Source organism: Zeus faber, assembly GCF_960531495.2.
Source record: "Zeus faber genome assembly, chromosome: 22".
NCBI classification, from domain to species: domain Eukaryota; kingdom Metazoa; phylum Chordata; class Actinopteri; order Zeiformes; family Zeidae; genus Zeus; species Zeus faber.
In genome coordinates, this window is record NC_137209.1 from 24,145,676 (window position 1) to 24,163,668 (window position 17,993).

Genomic DNA, 17,993 nt, shown 5'->3' on the forward strand with positions numbered 1-17,993 from the left:
CCTGCTTTGCTTTGAGGGGAACCCTGCACGGGCTTCCAGTCCTTCTCCTGCTCGCCTGCCCCCCTGCGGAGCTGTGCAGAGAATCTTGCCCCCCCCCCCTCCATCCCATAATAAATGGGGCGAGGTTTCCTTTGCTTTTTGTGAAACCTGTACTTTAGGCTGGCGGTGATGTCAGGGCGGTGATGTCAGGGCGGTGATGTCAGGGCAGTGATGTCAGGGCGGTGATGTCAGGGCGGTGATGTCAGGGCGGTGATGTCAGGGCGGTGATGTCAGGGCGGTGTCGCCTCGCTTGGCTCCGCACACAACCTGGCGACGGATCCGGGGCAGAGAGGGTTCAGCGCCTAGGTCCGCCCTCAGCCGGAGCTCGGTCTGCCAAGGAGGTTTTGGAAGGTTTGGGGAAACCTTGCACGAGGGGAGCAGCGTCGCATTTTCCAAAGTGCAAAAGTAGCGGAAATGAAGGGAAACAAAGAGCTCGCTGTCGCTGCCGAGAGCGGTCACTCCAACGCTAACGCTAACGCTAGCACCAATCTGGTTTCACTTTGGCCGCTTGGCTTGGTGGTTGCAGCTCCGTGGTTTTCGGTTGGAGCTCTGTGGTGGTGACTTGACCGGGGCCTTGTGTTTCACAGAAGAACACATTTCCACATGGGAATCGAACCTCAAAACCCCCAGAAGGAGTTCCGGAAAAACTGTAAAAAAAATAAAATAAAAAACAAAATGGAGAAGAAAACTTGGGAAGGTGGTTGGCAATGATTTTGTTATTATTATTATTATTATTATTATTATTATTATTATTATTATTATTGATGATGACATCGCACTTTGATGTGAGCAGAATATTAAAATGTTTTGGTTTTATTTATTTTTGCTTTGCGTGATCATTGACCATGGAAAGACAAAGATAGATGGATGCATGGACAGACAGACAGACAGACAGACAGACAGACAGTGATTCTTCACAACACAGTAGAAACACAGTGATACTTCACAACACAGTAGAAACACAGTGATACTTCATAACACAGTAGAAACGCAGTGATACTTCATAACACAGTAGAAACACAGTGATACTTCATAACACAGTAGAAACGCAGTAATACTTCATAACACAGTAGAAACACAGTGATACGACACAACACAGCAGGTTATAAAAACAGCAGGCAGTACAGGAAGTGGAACTGGAGACATTCGCTCAGCGCTGACGTCTGCTGCTATTAATAGCTCTGATTGTTCGCCGGGGGGTTGGCACCCAGATTAGCACCGACGCTAACGGACAATGGGAGGTCAGTGCTATCAGCTAACCGCTAACGGACAATCGTGGGTAATAGTCGGGGGTAATGACTTTGGCGGCTGTGCCGCTGGACGCCGCTTGTTTTGATAAATTGGGGGAGGGCGATAAGACTCCTCTGGCCTGAGTCTATTGTCTGGGTTATCTGCCATGTTGATTCGAGGGATGACCTTTGACCTTTGTATTTTTGTAAACACTGTTTTTAGGATTTAGTGAGGGACCCTGGGTCAAGTTTTCTTTATGTGTGAAAAAGTGTGTGTGTGTGTGTGATTAAAATCATGTGATCTTATGTTAACACCGGAAGGAGAACACACACACACTAATAATATATATGTGTGTGTGTGTATATATTATATACTGTGTATATACAGCGAGCGTTCAGACTTAGGACCAGCTCTCTGATCAGTGTGTATTGTACAGTGTGCAGGCAGCGCAGGCAGTGACAGAGCCCAAACAGGTCAGGACCCCTGTCCAGCCACGCCTTCCACACACACACACACACACACACACACACACACACACACACACACACACACACACACACACACACACACACACACACACACACACACACACACACACACACACACACACATCTGAAGGAGATGTAACGTGCAGTATATTAGATGTATATGACTCTCCCTTCTCTCTCTATAAATATTATTAGCTTATATTTTTATTACATGTATAATGTCATAAAAGAGACTAGAATCAAGGAGACTTGCATTTTTATATTATGATATTGATATCATATAATTCATAATGACATATAATAAACTGTTATACTACATATACTCACACAACCCATTACACACACCTACACACACACACACACCTACACACACACCTATACACACACACACACACAAAGGAAGTGTTTGTTCCCTCTGCTTGGTCATCATGGGTAAATGCTCTTCTTATCGAGCACAGCGGACACACACACACACACACACACACACACACACACATGTAAAAACAGGTATTTTTACGGTTTTACTTGGAAAATGGAGAAGCTGAATTTCCTCAAAGTGATTTTCGTTATAGTTATTACAGATCCAACTTCTTTTCTTACATCCAGTTGGAATTAATATGTTAAAAGTCAAATTTAGACTTTTATTTTATCTGTATATTTAGTCATTTACTAATTCATTCTATATAGTAATAATAGTAAATATTTATTTTTATACCTAAACAATGACAACTCATACAAAGTCAAGTTCCTAGCACATGAAAAATGTTACTTTCAGGTTCTGTGTGTGTGTGTGTGTGTGTGTGTGTCTGTGTGTTTTGGGTCAGCTTTTCCTAATGAGGTCGGAGGTCATTCAGGGTCATCAGAGTCCGACTGGGAGAAACAAGAGAAACCTTTTATCTCTCTCTCACACACACACACACACACACACACACACACACACACACACACACACACACACACACACACACACACACACACACACACACACACACACACACTATTAGGTTTGACCAGGACAAGGTCCCAAAAGCAGTTGCAAGAGAAAGAGACTCTTTGTGTTTGTACATGATAGAGACAGATGGAGAGAATGAATGTGAATATTTAAAGGAGAGCGATGGAGGGAGAGATGGAGGGAGAGATGGAGTGATGGAGGAAGACATGAAGCGATGGAGGGAGAGATGGAGTGATGGAGGAAGACATGAAGCGATGGAGGGAGAGATGGAGTGATGGAGGAAGACATGAAGCGATGGAAAGAGAGATGGAGTGATGGAGGAAGACATGAAGCAATGGAGGGAGAGATGGAGGGAGAGATGGAGTGATGGAGGAAGACATGAAGCGATAGAGGGAGAGATGGAGTGATGGAGGAAGACATGAAGCGATGGAAAGAGAGATGGAGTGATGGAGGAAGACATGAAGCGATGGAGGGAGAGATGGAGGGAGAGATGGAGTGATGGAGGAAGACATGAAGCGATAGAGGGAGAGATGGAGTGATGGAGGAAGACATGAAGCGATGGAGGGAGAGATGGAGGGAGAGATGGAGTGATGGAGGAAGACATGAAGCGATGGAGGGAGAGATGGAGGGAGAGATGGAGTGATGGAGGAAGACATGAAGCGATGGAGGGAGAGATGGAGTGATGGAGGAAGACATGAAGCGATGGAGGGAGAGATGGAGTGATGGAGGAAGACATGAAGCGATGGAGGGAGAGATGGAGGGAGAGATGGAGTGATGGAGATAGACATGAAGCGATGGAGGGAGAGATGGAGTGAAGACATGAAGCGATGGAGGGAGAGATGGAGCGATGCACAGACGGAGAGACAGAACAAGTTTGGTAAAGTTGCTCCGGGTGTTGTTTTGGTGTTGGCAGCGACGGTGTATCGAGGCCAAAACGTCCTTCAATAAGTCGTTGAGAGTGAAGGCCACCCCCCAAAACATACCTCCCTCTATGTCTTAACACCTTCTTTATGGACCAATCATCGCCTCCACCTCAACGCAGACACAGACACGCATCAACTCCCGAACTTCCCTCTCTTCCACTGACTTCCATTCAGTCGCAGGGCTTCTCCTCTAGTGGCTGTAAACAGAACTGCAGGTTGGTTAAATCTCATCAAATCTCATGGGATGTAGTCCAATGAAATGTAGTCTCATCTAATATAGTCAAAATAAAATCGAGTCTAAATCTTGTCTTATATAAACCTAAATTGAAATTTGTCAAATTGAATCTAAAAAGCTGAACCTACTGTGACTCCAGTCAAATCGAACACATTCTAGATGTCATCTAATCTCGTGGGGTCTGAAAAGTACAGTATGTCATCTGCATCTAGTCTAAATATAATCTATAACCAAAGGCAAACTGACAGAACAAAGGTTCTTCATCCATCAAGAACCAACCCCAACGGTGTCGGAGAAACCAACCACACGTCCGGGAAGACGCTCCGACTCAAAACTGAAGAGCACCGATCGCGGGAGGTCCGGAGAACGTCGCCTGAACCGCGCTGCCCGGCAGCCGCTGCCGTCCGGGCTGCCGCTGCCGTCCGGGCTGCCACCTCGCCCCGCGTGGCCGCTGACCACGTACGACATCACAAGAGTGGAGAAGATGGAAAGGGCGATCGCCTCTGGTGTGAGAAGACGGTTTGGTGTTCTCGGCTGCCTCCCTCCGGCCCCAGAGGAGTTGAAACGCAGCAGAGCACGGATGACGCTGCCAGAGTCAAGGCACGCTGGGATCCCAGCTGCTGCCCCAACCCTGGTACCAGGAATGAAGTGGTTTGCTCAGAATGTGGCACATCTGCTCTCCACCATGGTGCCATCATGGACCACCATGGCGCCATCATGGACCACCATGGCGCCATCATGGACCACCATGGGGCCATCATGGACCACCATGGCGCCATCATGGACCACCATGGCGCCATCATGGACCAAGTACAACAGGGAAGAGGTGGCTGGGGGCTTGGTGGAAAACCAGCTTGCTGGAACAATGCATCCTCTCTAGAGCTGCAGAAGTTAGTCGTGACCGAAGGGGAGTGGAGGCGGTGCCCCAAGACTGTGCCGCCAGCCCAACAGGACCAGTGGATGAGACGGTAGAGTGTGACCCGGAAGGACACGTGGGAGATTGAGACGAGCGGGATGAGCTTCCTCATTCCAGCAACCTACCATGCCCTCGACCAGCTCCACTTCGACACATCCTCGCTTGGTGTGAAGTGAGCCCCTCCCAAGGACGCTGCACCCGGAGACACAATCGGGTGCTCCAGTGCCCGGCAGTGACCCCGGAAAGCAGGAGAACAAGCAACACCGCCTTACCGCCCAGAAACCCCGACCCGACTCTGTGAATTGCCTTTGTTTGGGGAGCGGAACAAAGAAACGGGAGATTCCACCAAGGACCAGGTTTGGACGGCCGGAGGCGGCCCGGGACCGGCCGAGGTGGGCGGACGTGGGTCAACGGCTTCCGGTTCCATCAGGGAAGGCCGTCGCCAACTGGGGGCCCGATCCGGTCGTGTGGTCCGACTCTCAGCGCATGTTCTCTGTCAACTGTTTCAGCCGTAAGCCTGTTGAGGGAGCTGGGGATCAGCGGACAAGCCTCGCGCCAGACCATCAAGGAAACATCACGGCGGCAGAGCGGAGTAGCCGGCGGCTCCGGCTCAAGAGGAAAGACCCCACCTGGCCTCCCAAACAAGCCGGCTCGGCAGACGCAGAGGGGCGTCGGTGCCGGGACGCAGCGCGGAGCCTTCGGGGGTCCGGTCAGCCCAACGCTGGTGGGAGAGGAGGAGCCCACCTGAGCTGCTGGCCCAGCCTGCCTCAACGCCGGAGCAGCGCAGGGCAGTGCTGAGGCCTTCAACACCGCCAGCGCCGGACAATCAGAGGAGGCGTCACAACATCACGTCCTGTGTATTTGAAAACAGCGGCAATGATGGAACCTAGTGGCGTCCTTCCTGAGGGTCTGGGTGGAACCTGCATCTCTTCACTCTTCACGTGGAAGAACACGTAAAAGAAAGTCTTTCAAGAAGAGGACAGGAAGTGCCAACAAAGCACTAACTAACACACACACACACACACACACACACACACACACACACACACACACACACACACACACACACACACACACACACACACACACACACACACACACACACACACACACACACACACATCTGAGTCACCTGGACACAAATGCCTTATTGAGGACAAGGCGGCCATATTTGATTAGATGGAGTGACTCAGCAGAGACCAAACACAGGGACAGTGTGTGTGTGTGTATCAGTACAATGAATGAAAGTGTTTGTGTTACTGTGGGAATATGTCAGAGTGTGTGTGTGTGTTAGTGTGTGTGTGTTAGTGTGTGTGTTAGTGTGTGTGTGTGTAAGTGTGTGTGTGTGTGTGTGTGTGTGTGTGTGTGTGTGTGTGTGTGTGTGTGTGCACCTCGTGGTCTGGGATCTCAGAGGACAGCGTCTCTCCCAGGACGGACGCCGTCAGGTAGGCCCAACAGCGAGCGGTGTTCGCCAGATTATAACCTCCTGGAGGGGGGGGGGTGCATTGTTCACATTTTAGCTTCTGTTTTCTTGTATTTGCCTTAAAAACATTTTTCATTGTCATTTGTTGTTATTTTTCTTCTTTTGTTGAAATATATATATATATTAAAACCTACATACAACTCATTCCACGTTTTCTTTTATTTGGTATTTATTAATATTTAAATATTGTTTTAACCCAAAGTTAAAAAAGTTCTGTTTTAATTTCTCATTGATATAAATGTGTTTATATATTTACATGCAAGAGATGGAAAAATATACACACAAAAAAATAGGCACACATACAGAATAAACACACACACACACACACACACACACACACACACACACACACACACACACACACACACACACACACACACACACACACACACAGGATGGACAGAATAAGAAGGGATGAACTGAAGTCCATAACACTGTCCATCTCAGACAGAGAGAAGAAAAGAAAGGAGAATATGGAGAACAGCAGGAGGAATCTGGGAGAAAGTGAAGGAGAGCGAGAGAGGGAGAGCGAGGGAGGAAGAGAGGTGGGATTGTAGTGCAGTAAAATGGCTTCTTTGTATTGTATAATTAGGAGCTATCATCTGGTCAGTCTGAATGTGTGTGTGTGTGTGTGTGTGTGTGTGTGTGTGTGTGTGTGTAAGACCAAAAAAGCAAACACACACATTCAGGATTTCCCCCTGACTGGGTGTATTTCAAGAACACACACACACACACACACACACACACACACACACACACACACACACACACACACACAGAGTTCATTTTAGCGGGAATGAAGTCAACAATTAGGGTTATTCTCCTCATGAGGATTTGTGTGAGAGACAACGTCCGTCCAGACGCTGGTATCTGTAAATAACCAACGACAGCAGCACAGGTGTGTGTCTGACACACTACTTACTGTGTACAATAATACACTGAGAGGGAGGTACAACTAGTACCCTGCTTACTACACACTGCTTACTGTATACAATAATGCACTGAGAGGGAGGTATAACTAGTACCCTGCTTACTACACACTGCTTACTGTATACAATAATACACCGAGAGGGAGGTATAACTAGTACCCTGCCTACTACACACTACTTACTGTGTACAATAATACACCGAGAGGGAGGTATAACTAGTACCCTGCTTACTACACACTACTTACTGTATACAATAATAAACTGAGAGGGAGGTATAACTAGTAGGACTAGTGTATAACTAGTACCCTGCTTACTACACACTACTTACTGAATACAATAATACACTGAGAGGGAGGTATAACTAGTATGACAAGTGTATAACTAGTGTCCTGCTTATTACACACTACTTACTAAATACATTAATACACTCAGAATGATTCATAACAAGTTGAATAACTAGTTATACGTTTATACTAGTTATATAACTAGTCTGACTAGTTTAAACTTCTACTGAGAAAAATTGTCACAGCAACGTATTGAACTACTCTCCTACATATAAACAAACTATTTACCGTAATAACTATAATTAAATGTAATAATATAGTATTTACTGTTATAACTATAATTAAATATAATAATATAGTATTTACTGTAATAACTATAACTAAATATAATAATATAGTATTTACTGTAATAGCATAATTCAATGTAATAATATAGTATTTACTGTAATAACTATAATTAAATATGATAATATAGTATTTACTGTTATAACTATAATTAAATATAATAATATAGTATTTACTGTAATAACTATAACTAAATATAATAATATAGTATTTACTGTAATAGCATAATTCAATGTAATAATATAGTATTTACTGTAATAACTATAATTAAATGTAATAATACTGCTATTAACTATTATTAATGTTCAAATGTACATTTAGAATAATGGTGAGTTGTTATGCTGAATAATATTAATAATAATAATAATAATAATAATAAAGTAATATAATGAATGGGTCGTTGGATTCCGGTCTTCCATTGTAGTTTCTATGGGGCACCACTAGATGGCAGCACTAGCAAGTGTTAGCATAAGCATGTAGCGGAGGTGAAACCATGAGGAGGAGGAGAAGTTTAACTTCACAACGTTATTACTAACCCTAACGTCAGCTAGCCTTTAATGTAATCTGACCTAACCACTGATTTTAAAACACACCCACCCCACCTCCACCCAGCGTACCTCCGCCCAGCAGCAGCGCGGGCAGCCTCCACCCCAAGATGTGCTGCAGGCAGCGGGCCACGCCCACGGGCGTCATGTTGAAGCAGCACATGGGGTCGCCCGCCATGGTGTCCGCCCCCAGCTGCATCACCACGGCCTCCGGGTTGAACAGCGCCCGCACCTCCTGCATCACGCTGCACCAACCAGTGCAGAGGAAGTCAGCAAACGTGTGTGTGTGTGTGTGTGTGTGTGTGTGTGTGTGTGTGTGTATGTGTGTGTGTGTGTGTGTGAGTGTGTGTACCTGGTAAAGACCTGGTAGTAGCGCTCGTCTTGGATTCCGTCCTCCAGGGGAACGTTGACGGCGTGCCACCGACCTTTCCCCAAACCTGTGTCGGACACGTCCCCGGTACCTGCACAAACATGGTTGAAAGTAGTAGTTTCTATGTATCGTCCCCAGATGGCGCCACCAGCTGGTGTTAGCATTAGCATATAGCAGAGTGATATGTGGGACGTGATACCGGGAGGAGAAGTGGTTGCCCTTAGCAACGGCCGTTATTAACAGACCAGAAGTCGTCATTCATCAATAACTGACCTCCGGTTGATGCTGGCACCCAATCAGAATCCAGTATTCCACTGACAGAGTTTAATAACCCATAATAAATACTCCAATCAATGTCCCATAAGTGGTGTTATATAAAGTTATGGATAAAATGTCCGACTGACCTGGGAAGAATCCGGGGGAGAACTTGTGCAGGGAGACAGTCATGACCTTGGAGGTGAAGCTGAAGGCGTCTTCTACACCTGGAGGGAGGAGGTCATTGTCTCATATGGATGTTTTCATATGTACAGGGTGTCATGGCAGCTTGTTGTTGGCTCACCGTCGCCGTGGTGCAAGTCCACGTCCACGTACACCACGCGCTCGTATTTCTCCCTCAGTTTGAGGATTCCCAAAACTGCATCGTTCACATAACAGAAGCCAGAGGCCTCGTCCCTGGGAGAGAGGGGGAGGGAGGGGAGGACAGAGGATGAGGGAGGCAGAAAAGCAAACATTAAAAGAGCAAAAGAAAAGTTGCCAGAACGAGAAAAAGAAAATGGACGGAAACGGAAAAAAAAAACAAACAGAGGAGGAAGATAAAGAGAAAGAAGAGAACCATAATAATTATAATAATAATAACCCGAGTACCATAATAACACAAGTAAGTAAATTAGTTAGTTAGTTGGTAAGTTAGTATATAAGTAAGAAGGCAAGTTAACAAGTGAGTAAATAAGTTAGTAAGTTGGCAAGTTAGTAAATAAGAAAGAAGGCAGGTTATCAAGAAAGTAAAAAGGTTAGTTAGTTGGTAAGTTAGTATAGAAGTAAGAAGGTAAGTGAACAAGTAAGTATATAAGTTAATAAGTTGGCATGTTAGTAAAAGTAATAAGGCAAGTGAACAAGTTAGTAAATAATTAAGTTAGTTGGTAAGTTAGTAAATAAGTAAGAGGACAAGTTAACAAGCAAGTAAATTAGTTAGTTAGTAAGATAGTAAATAAGTAAGAAGGCAAGTAAGTAAATCATTTAGTTAGTTGGTAAGTTAGTAAATAAGTACGGAGACAAGTTAACAAGTAAGTAAATAGGTTAGTTAGTTGGCAAGTTAGTACATAAGTCAGAAGGCAAGTGAACAAGTATGTAAATAAGTTAGTTAGTTGGTAAGTTAGTAATTAAGTAAGAAGACGAGTTAACAAGTAAATAAGTTAGTTAGTTGGCAAGTTAGTAAATAAGTAAGAAGCCAAGTTAACAAATAAGTAATTAATTTTGTAAAAGAAGTAAGAAGGCACGTTGTTAACAGGTGAGTAAAAGTAAGTTAGTTGGCAAGTTAGTAAATAAGTAAGAAGCCAAGTTAACAAATAAGTAAATAAGTTAGTTGGTAAGTTAGTAAATAAGTAAGGAGGCAAGTTAACAAGTAAATAAGTTAGTTAGTTGGCAAGTTAGTAAATAAGTAAGAAGCCAAGTTAACAAATAAGTAAATAAGTTAGTTGGTAGGTTAGTAAATAAGTAAGGAGGCAAGTTAACAGGTAAATAAGTTAGTTAGTTGGTAAGTTAGTAAATAAGTAAGAAGCCAAGTTAACAAATAAGTAAATAAGTTAGTTGGTAAGTTAGTAAATAAGTAAGGAGGCAAGTTAACAAGTAAATAAGTTAGTTATTTGGTAAGTTAGTAAATAAGTAAGGAGGCAAGTCAACAAGTAAGTACAGAAGTTAGTTAGTTGGAAAGTTAGTAAATAAGTGAAAAGGCAAGTTAAAAAGTAAGTAAATAAGTTAGTTAATTGGTGAGTTGGAAAGTTAGTAAATAAGTGAGAAGGCAAGTTAAAAAGTGGGTAAATAAGTTAGTTGGCAAGTTAAAAAGTTAATAAATAGTTAGTTGGTAAGTTAGTTAGTTAATAACATGGGAACGTAATTAAATGTTAGCTAGTAAACAAGTAAGTTTGTTGGTTGGTTAGTTAGTTAGTAAATAAGTCAGTCAATAAGTTGATTAATTGGTTAGTTAGTAAACAAGTTGGTTGGTAATTTAGTAAATATGTAGCTAAGTTATTAAGTAAGTTAGTTCATAAATAAGTTAGTGAATATGTTACCAAGTTAGTTAGTTAGTTAGTTAGTTAGTTAGTTAGTTAGTTAGTAAATGCATAAGTTAGTTACTTGGTTAGTTAGTCAGTTAGAAAACATGTAAATAAATACGTTTGTTAGTAAATTAGTAAATAGGCAGGTAAGTTATGGAGTAAATGAGTTTGTAAATAAATTAGTTAGTTAGTTAGCTGTTTATGTGTCCTACTTCTTGGCGTGGTGCCACCCTCCTGCCCAGTTGATGGCCACCTCACACTGGTTGTCCAGCAGACACTGGGCAGCTGTCAGTGTAGCGCCCCCTACTGCTGCAGCGTAGTCGAAGATCCCCTCCACCACTGGACAGTCATAACCTGAGGGGCAGATGGACAAAACAATAGTCAGAACAATAAAAATACAATAACTGGCAATATACAATCAACTCAAAAATACATATAAACCAGAGTCATAACCTAAGAATACAATTTGGCATTAGAAATAAATAAACAATAAAATGAAAATAAAAACAAGCCTAGGAATTAAAAATAACCATGAAAATAAACAAGACACTAAAGAAAATGATATAAATAAATAAATAAATAAATAGATAAACAAACAAACAAACAAATAGGTATATTTTTTATTACAAATGTAAAATATATCTTAATTAAATAAAATATGAACCTAAACATTGAGGTGGAGAGACGGATGGAAGTGTGGGAACTGTGGAGAGGAAGGATGGGAGGCTGGATCAGACAGAGATGTGGAATAAAAAAACATACACAACAAAAGGAGGAAGCCACAGAGAGACAGAGAGAGAGACAGAGCGACAGAGAGAGGCATAGAGAGGCATAGAGAGACAGAGAGAGACAGAGAGAGACAGAGCGACAGAGAGAGGCATAGAGAGGCATAGAGAGACAGAGAGAGACAGAGAGAGACAGAGAGCGACAGAGAGAGGCATAGAGAGGCATAGAGAGACAGAGAGAGACAGAGAGAGACAGAGAGCGACAGAGAGAGGCATAGAGAGGCATAGAGAGACAGAGAGAGACAGAGAGAGACAGAGAGAGACAGAGAGAGAGACAGAGAGAGACAGAGAGAGGCATAGAGAGGCATAGAGAGACAGAGAGAGAGACAGAGAGAGACAGAGAGAGGCATAGAGAGACAGAGAGAGAGACAGAGCGACAGAGACAGAGAGAGACAGAGAGAGAGACAGAGAGAGACAGAGAGAGACAGAGAGAGGCATAGAGAGACAGAGAGAGGCATAGAGAGGCATAGAGAGACAGAGAGAGACAGAGAGAGGCATAGAGAGACAGAGAGAGAGACAGAGAGAGACAGAGACAGAGAGAGACAGAGAGAGAGACAGAGAGAGACAGAGAGAGACAGAGAGAGACAGAGAGAGGCATAGAGAGGCATAGAGAGGCATAGAGAGACAGAGAGAGACAGAGAGAGACAGAGCGACAGAGAGAGGCATAGAGAGGCATAGAGAGACAGAGAGAGACAGAGAGAGACAGAGAGAGACAGAGCGACAGAGAGAGACAGAGACAGAGAGAGACAGAGAGAGAGACAGAGAGAGACAGAGAGAGGCATAGAGAGACAGAGAGAGACAGAGAGAGACAGAGACAGAGAGACAATGAGAGATGAGTTGAAGGAACAATGAGAGGAAGGGGAGACGGAGGGATAAAATGGAGGGAGGGAAGGGGAGAAGGGAAAGACAAAGTTGATTCTTTTCATCTTATTGTTTTTACCTCCTTTCTTTTGTTCCAATCTTAATTTTTAATATTTATGTTTCTTAGGCCAGCATGGATGCAGGGATGACATATTAATTTAAGTGTTGGATGTTGGCACTTACCATCCATAAACATTATTAAAGTGGTAATCCACCGGATTATTTGGTTAAAATTATTTGATGTCATACATTTAAAACAAAAGGTTAAAATAAATAATTGAATAATTATATAAATGTATACATTTGTAAAAAATGTAGTCAATAAATAACAAAATAAATAAAATAAACAACTTAATACAAAAGAATACTTAATAAATAAATAACCTAATAAATAATTTGGCTCACAAAAAATATTGTAACTAACTAAATAAATACTCTGAAACTAATCAATGAGTTTTTAAGTGATGTCAGCTGGTGGCGACCAGGACACAGCGATGAGATGACACAAAACAAGGTGGAAAGGAAAAACACGACATATCACAAAAAACTAAAATAAAACACGTTTCCTTCCCTTTGACCTGGATGGGAAACAGAATTTCTGAAAACAATGAAAACAAAGCATGGGGGGTAAACTGGGGGGGGGGGGGGGGGGGGGGGGGGGGGCTTATTATTTAGGCTTTAAATGAAGACTTTCCATTCAAAGTAAAGAGACGCACACCTACAATCCCAATAAGACTATTTAAACTTAAAAAATTCGGTAATAATGAAATGAAATAAGAAATAATATAATCAATAATAAACTCACAATAAACACTCATGTCTTTTGATATTTGATTTTGGTGTCACAGTGCCCCCTGATGGCACAGAGCGAACACTACACTCAACTCCACGTTCTATTATTAAAATTTTAAAGCAGTTAAATATATTTTTTTACAATGTTGTTTACTGTGTGCTCCCCTTGTAGCAGCAATATTAAAATGGTGCAAAAGATATAAAGATTCACTCATTTGTTTAGTTAGAATATAGGACCAAAAAAAAAACAAAAAAAAACAACAACTAAAGAGCTTATTTACATTCAAAATAAATACAGACACTACTCAATTTCTAAATCTGTCTACAAACAGGTGAGCAACCTCCAGTGAAGGATGGTGCATGGGGCAGTGGCCACAAACAGGTATCTGGCACCTGGACCCCAGCATGGGGGTTGGAGGCATCTTCTGCTCTGAGAGGGAGATGCTGCAGCACCTGTTTGTTCTGTGTTGTAGGCTGTTTGTTCTGTTTGTTCTGTGTTGTAGGCTGTTTGTTCTGTGTTGTAGGCTGTTTGTTCTGTGTTGTAGGCTGTTTGTTCTGTGTTGTAGGCTGCGGGGACTGTTTGTTCTGTGTTGTTGGCTGTTTGTTCGGTGTTGTAGGCTGCTTGTTCTGTGTTGTAGGCTGTTTGTTCTGTTTGTTCTGTGTTGTAGGCTGCTTGTTGTGTTGTAGGCTGTTTGTTCTGTTTTGTAGGCTGTTTTTTCTGTGTTGTAGGCTGCGGGGGCTGTTTGTTCTGTGTTGTAGGCTGCTTGTTCTGTGTTGTAGACTGCTTTGTTCTGAGTTGTGGGCTGCTTGTTCTGTGTTGTAGGTTGTTTGTTCTGTGTTGTAGGCTGCTTGTAGGCTGCTTGTTCTGTGTTGTAGGCTGCTTGTTCTTTGTTGTAGGCTGTGGGGGCTGTTTGTTCTGTGTTGTAGGCTGTTTGTTCTGTGTTGTAGGCTGCTTGTTCTGTGTTGTAGGCTGTTTGTTCTTTGTTGTAGGCTGCTTGTTCTGTGTTGTAGGCTGTGGGGGCTGTTTGTTCTGTGTTGTAGGCTGCTTGTTCTTTGTTGTAGGGTGCTTGTCCTGTGGTGTAGGCTGCGGCGGCTGTTTGTTCTGTGTTGTAGGTTGATTGTTCTGTGTTGTAGGCTGTTTGTTCTGTGTTGTAGGCTGTTTGTTCTGTGGTGTAGGCTGCGGCGGCTGTTTGTTCTGTGTTGTAGGTTGTTTGTTCTGTGTTGTAGGCTGTTTGTTCTGTGTTGTAGGCTCTTTGTTCTGTGTTGTAGGCTGTTTGTTCTGTGTTGTAGGCTGCTTGTTCTGTGTTGTAGGCTGCTTGTTCTGTGTTGTAGGCTGCGGGGGCTGTTTGTTCTGTGTTGTAGGCTGTTTGTTCTGTGTTGTAGGTTGTTTGTTCTGTGTTGTAGGCTGCTTGTTCTTTGTTGTAGGCTGCATGTTCTGTGTTGTAGGCTGCTTGTTCTTTGTTGTAGGCTGCATGTTCTGTGTTGTAGGCTGCATGTTCTGTGTTGTAGGCTGCTTGTCCTGTGTTGTAGGCTGCATGTTCTGTGTTGTAGGCTGCTTGTCCTGTGTTGTAGGCTGCGGCGGCTGTTTGTTCTGTGTTGTAGGTTGTTTGTTCTGTGTTGTAGGCTGTTTGTTCTGTGTTGTAGGCTGTTTGTTCTGTGTTGTAGGCTGTTTGTTCTGTGTTGTAGGTTGTTTGTTCTGTGTTGTAGGCTCTTTGTTCTGTGTTGTAGGTTGTTTGTTCTGTGTTGTAGGCTGCTTGTTCTGTGTTGTAGGTTGTTTTTTCTGTGTTGTAGGCTGCTTGTTCTGTGTTATAGGCTGTGGGGGCTGTTTGTTCTGTGTTGTAGGCTGCGGCGGCTGTTTGTTCTGTGTTGTAGGTTGTTTGTTCTGTGTTGTAGGTTGTTTGTTCTGTGTTGTAGGCTGTTTGTTCTGTGTTGTAGGCTGTTTGTTCTGTGTTGTAGGCTCTTTGTTCTGTGTTGTAGGTTGTTTGTTCTGTGTTGTAGGCTGCTTGTTATGTGTTGTAGGTTGTTTTTTCTGTGTTGTAGGCTGCTTGTTCTGTGTTATAGGCTGTGGGGGCTGTTTGTTCTGTGTTGTAGGCTGCTTGTTCTGTGTTATAGGCTGTGGGGGCTGTTTGTTCTGTGTTGTAGGCTGTTTGTTCTGTGTTGTAGGCTGCTTGTTCTGTGTTATAGGCTGTGGGGGCTGTTTGTTCTGTGTTGTAGGCTGCTTGTTCTGTGTTATAGGCTGTGGGGGCTGTTTGTTCTGTGTTGTAGGCTGTTTGTTCTGTGTTGTAGGCTGCGTTTTCTGTGTTGTAGGCTGCTTGTTCTGTGTTGTAGGCTGTTTGTTCTGTGTTGTAGGCTGCTTGTTCTGTTTTGTAGGCTGTTTGTTCTGTGTTGTAGGCTGCTTGTTCTGTGTTATAGGCTGTGGGGGCTGTTTGTTCTGTGTTGTAGGCTGTTTGTTCTGTGTTGTAGGCTGCTTGTTCTGTGTTGTAGGCTGTTTGTTCTGTTTGTTCTGTGTTGTAGGCTGCTTGTTCTGTTTTGTAGGCTGTTTGTTCTGTGTTGCAGGCTGCTTGTTCTGTGTTATAGGCTGTGGGGGCTGTTTGTTCTGTGTTGTAGGCTGTTTGTTCTGTGTTGTAGGCTCTTTGTTCTGTGTTGTAGGCTGTTTGTTCTGTGTTGTAGGCTGCTTGTTCTGTGTTGTAGGCTGCTTGTTCTGTGTTATAGGCTGCGGGGGCTGTTTGTTCTGTGTTGTAGGCTGTTTGTTCTGTGTTGTAGGTTGTTTGTTCTGTGTTGTAGGCTGCTTGTTCTTTGTTGTAGGCTGCATGTTCTGTGTTGTAGGCTGCTTGTTCTTTGTTGTAGGCTGCATGTTCTGTGTTGTAGGCTGCATGTTCTGTGTTGTAGGCTGCTTGTCCTGTGTTGTAGGCTGCATGTTCTGTGTTGTAGGCTGCTTGTCCTGTGTTGTAGGCTGCGGCGGCTGTTTGTTCTGTGTTGTAGGTTGTTTGTTCTGTGTTGTAGGTTGTTTGTTCTGTGTTGTAGGCTGTTTGTTCTGTGTTGTAGGCTGTTTGTTCTGTGTTGTAGGTTGTTTGTTCTGTGTTGTAGGCTCTTTGTTCTGTGTTGTAGGTTGTTTGTTCTGTGTTGTAGGCTGCTTGTTCTGTGTTGTAGGTTGTTTTTTCTGTGTTGTAGGCTGCTTGTTCTGTGTTATAGGCTGTGGGGGCTGTTTGTTCTGTGTTGTAGGCTGCGGCGGCTGTTTGTTCTGTGTTGTAGGTTGTTTGTTCTGTGTTGTAGGTTGTTTGTTCTGTGTTGTAGGCTGCGGCGGCTGTTTGTTCTGTGTTGTAGGTTGTTTGTTCTGTGTTGTAGGCTGTTTGTTCTGTGTTGTAGGCTCTTTGTTCTGTGTTGTAGGCTCTTTGTTCTGTGTTGTAGGTTGTTTGTTCTGTGTTGTAGGCTGCTTGTTATGTGTTGTAGGTTGTTTTTTCTGTGTTGTAGGCTGCTTGTTCTGTGTTATAGGCTGTGGGGGCTGTTTGTTCTGTGTTGTAGGCTGCTTGTTCTGTGTTATAGGCTGTGGGGGCTGTTTGTTCTGTGTTGTAGGCTGTTTGTTCTGTGTTGTAGGCTGCTTGTTCTGTGTTATAGGCTGTGGGGGCTGTTTGTTCTGTGTTGTAGGCTGCTTGTTCTGTGTTATAGGCTGTGGGGGCTGTTTGTTCTGTGTTGTAGGCTGTTTGTTCTGTGTTGTAGGCTGCGTTTTCTGTGTTGTAGGCTGCTTGTTCTGTGTTGTAGGCTGTTTGTTCTGTGTTGTAGGCTGCTTGTTCTGTTTTGTAGGCTGTTTGTTCTGTGTTGTAGGCTGCTTGTTCTGTGTTATAGGCTGTGGGGGCTGTTTGTTCTGTGTTGTAGGCTGTTTGTTCTGTGTTGTAGGCTGCTTGTTCTGTGTTGTAGGCTGTTTGTTCTGTTTGTTCTGTGTTGTAGGCTGCTTGTTCTGTTTTGTAGGCTGTTTGTTCTGTGTTGCAGGCTGCTTGTTCTGTGTTATAGGCTGTGGGGGCTGTTTGTTCTGTGTTGTAGGCTGTTTGTTCTGTGTTGTAGGCTGCTTGTTCTGTGTTATAGGCTGTTTGTTCTGTTTTTTCTGTGTTGTAGGCTGCTTGTTCTGTGTTGTAGGCTGCTTGTTCTGTGTTATAGGCTGTGGGGGCTGTTTGGCTGCTGAGCGGGGGCTTGGGGCTTGGGGCTTGGGGCTTGGGGCTTGGGGCTTGGGGGCTTGGGGGCTTGGGGGCTTGGGGGAGAGCTTCTCCTTTAAACTCTTTGTTTTCGCTCCTGTTTACACCGTGTCAAACAAACCGTCCGTGTCCTGGTGAACAGTGTTTCGGGGGTCGCCGACTGGCCATCACAAAGAGCAGAAGGAACGCCGTGCGGGGTCAGGGGTCAGGGGTCAGTAAACCTGGCCCAGATGATGATCGGTCTGCTCTCAGCCGCCTCAGGGTGGAGTTGAGTTTTACAAACTGACCGGCAGATTGGACACGTTCAGGAGTGTCTGGCTGTTGGGGAGGTGCTGTGCTCAGTCCAGGATGATTCC

General features: G+C 43.9%; 1 protein-coding gene and 1 pseudogene across 2 annotated transcripts in view; one reads left to right on the forward strand and one right to left on the reverse strand.

The window, feature by feature from the left end:
- Nucleotides 1-17,993, forward strand: part of LOC307247463 — a 442,915-nt pseudogene that overhangs the window by 58,079 nt on the left and 366,843 nt on the right. The gene's annotated exons all lie outside the window — the stretch shown is intronic.
- Nucleotides 1-17,993, reverse strand: part of LOC307247324 (histone deacetylase 8-like) — a 36,548-nt gene that overhangs the window by 16,828 nt on the left and 1,727 nt on the right. Inside the window, exons 4-9 of the mRNA XM_080023470.1 lie at nt 11,225-11,366; nt 9,299-9,411; nt 9,144-9,221; nt 8,722-8,830; nt 8,442-8,614; nt 6,175-6,269 (exon numbers count right to left, since the gene is read on the reverse strand). Coding sequence (XP_079879596.1) covers nt 6,175-6,269; nt 8,442-8,614; nt 8,722-8,830; nt 9,144-9,221; nt 9,299-9,411; nt 11,225-11,366 — 710 coding nt within the window. The remainder of the gene's footprint in view (nt 1-6,174; nt 6,270-8,441; nt 8,615-8,721; nt 8,831-9,143; nt 9,222-9,298; nt 9,412-11,224; nt 11,367-17,993) is intronic.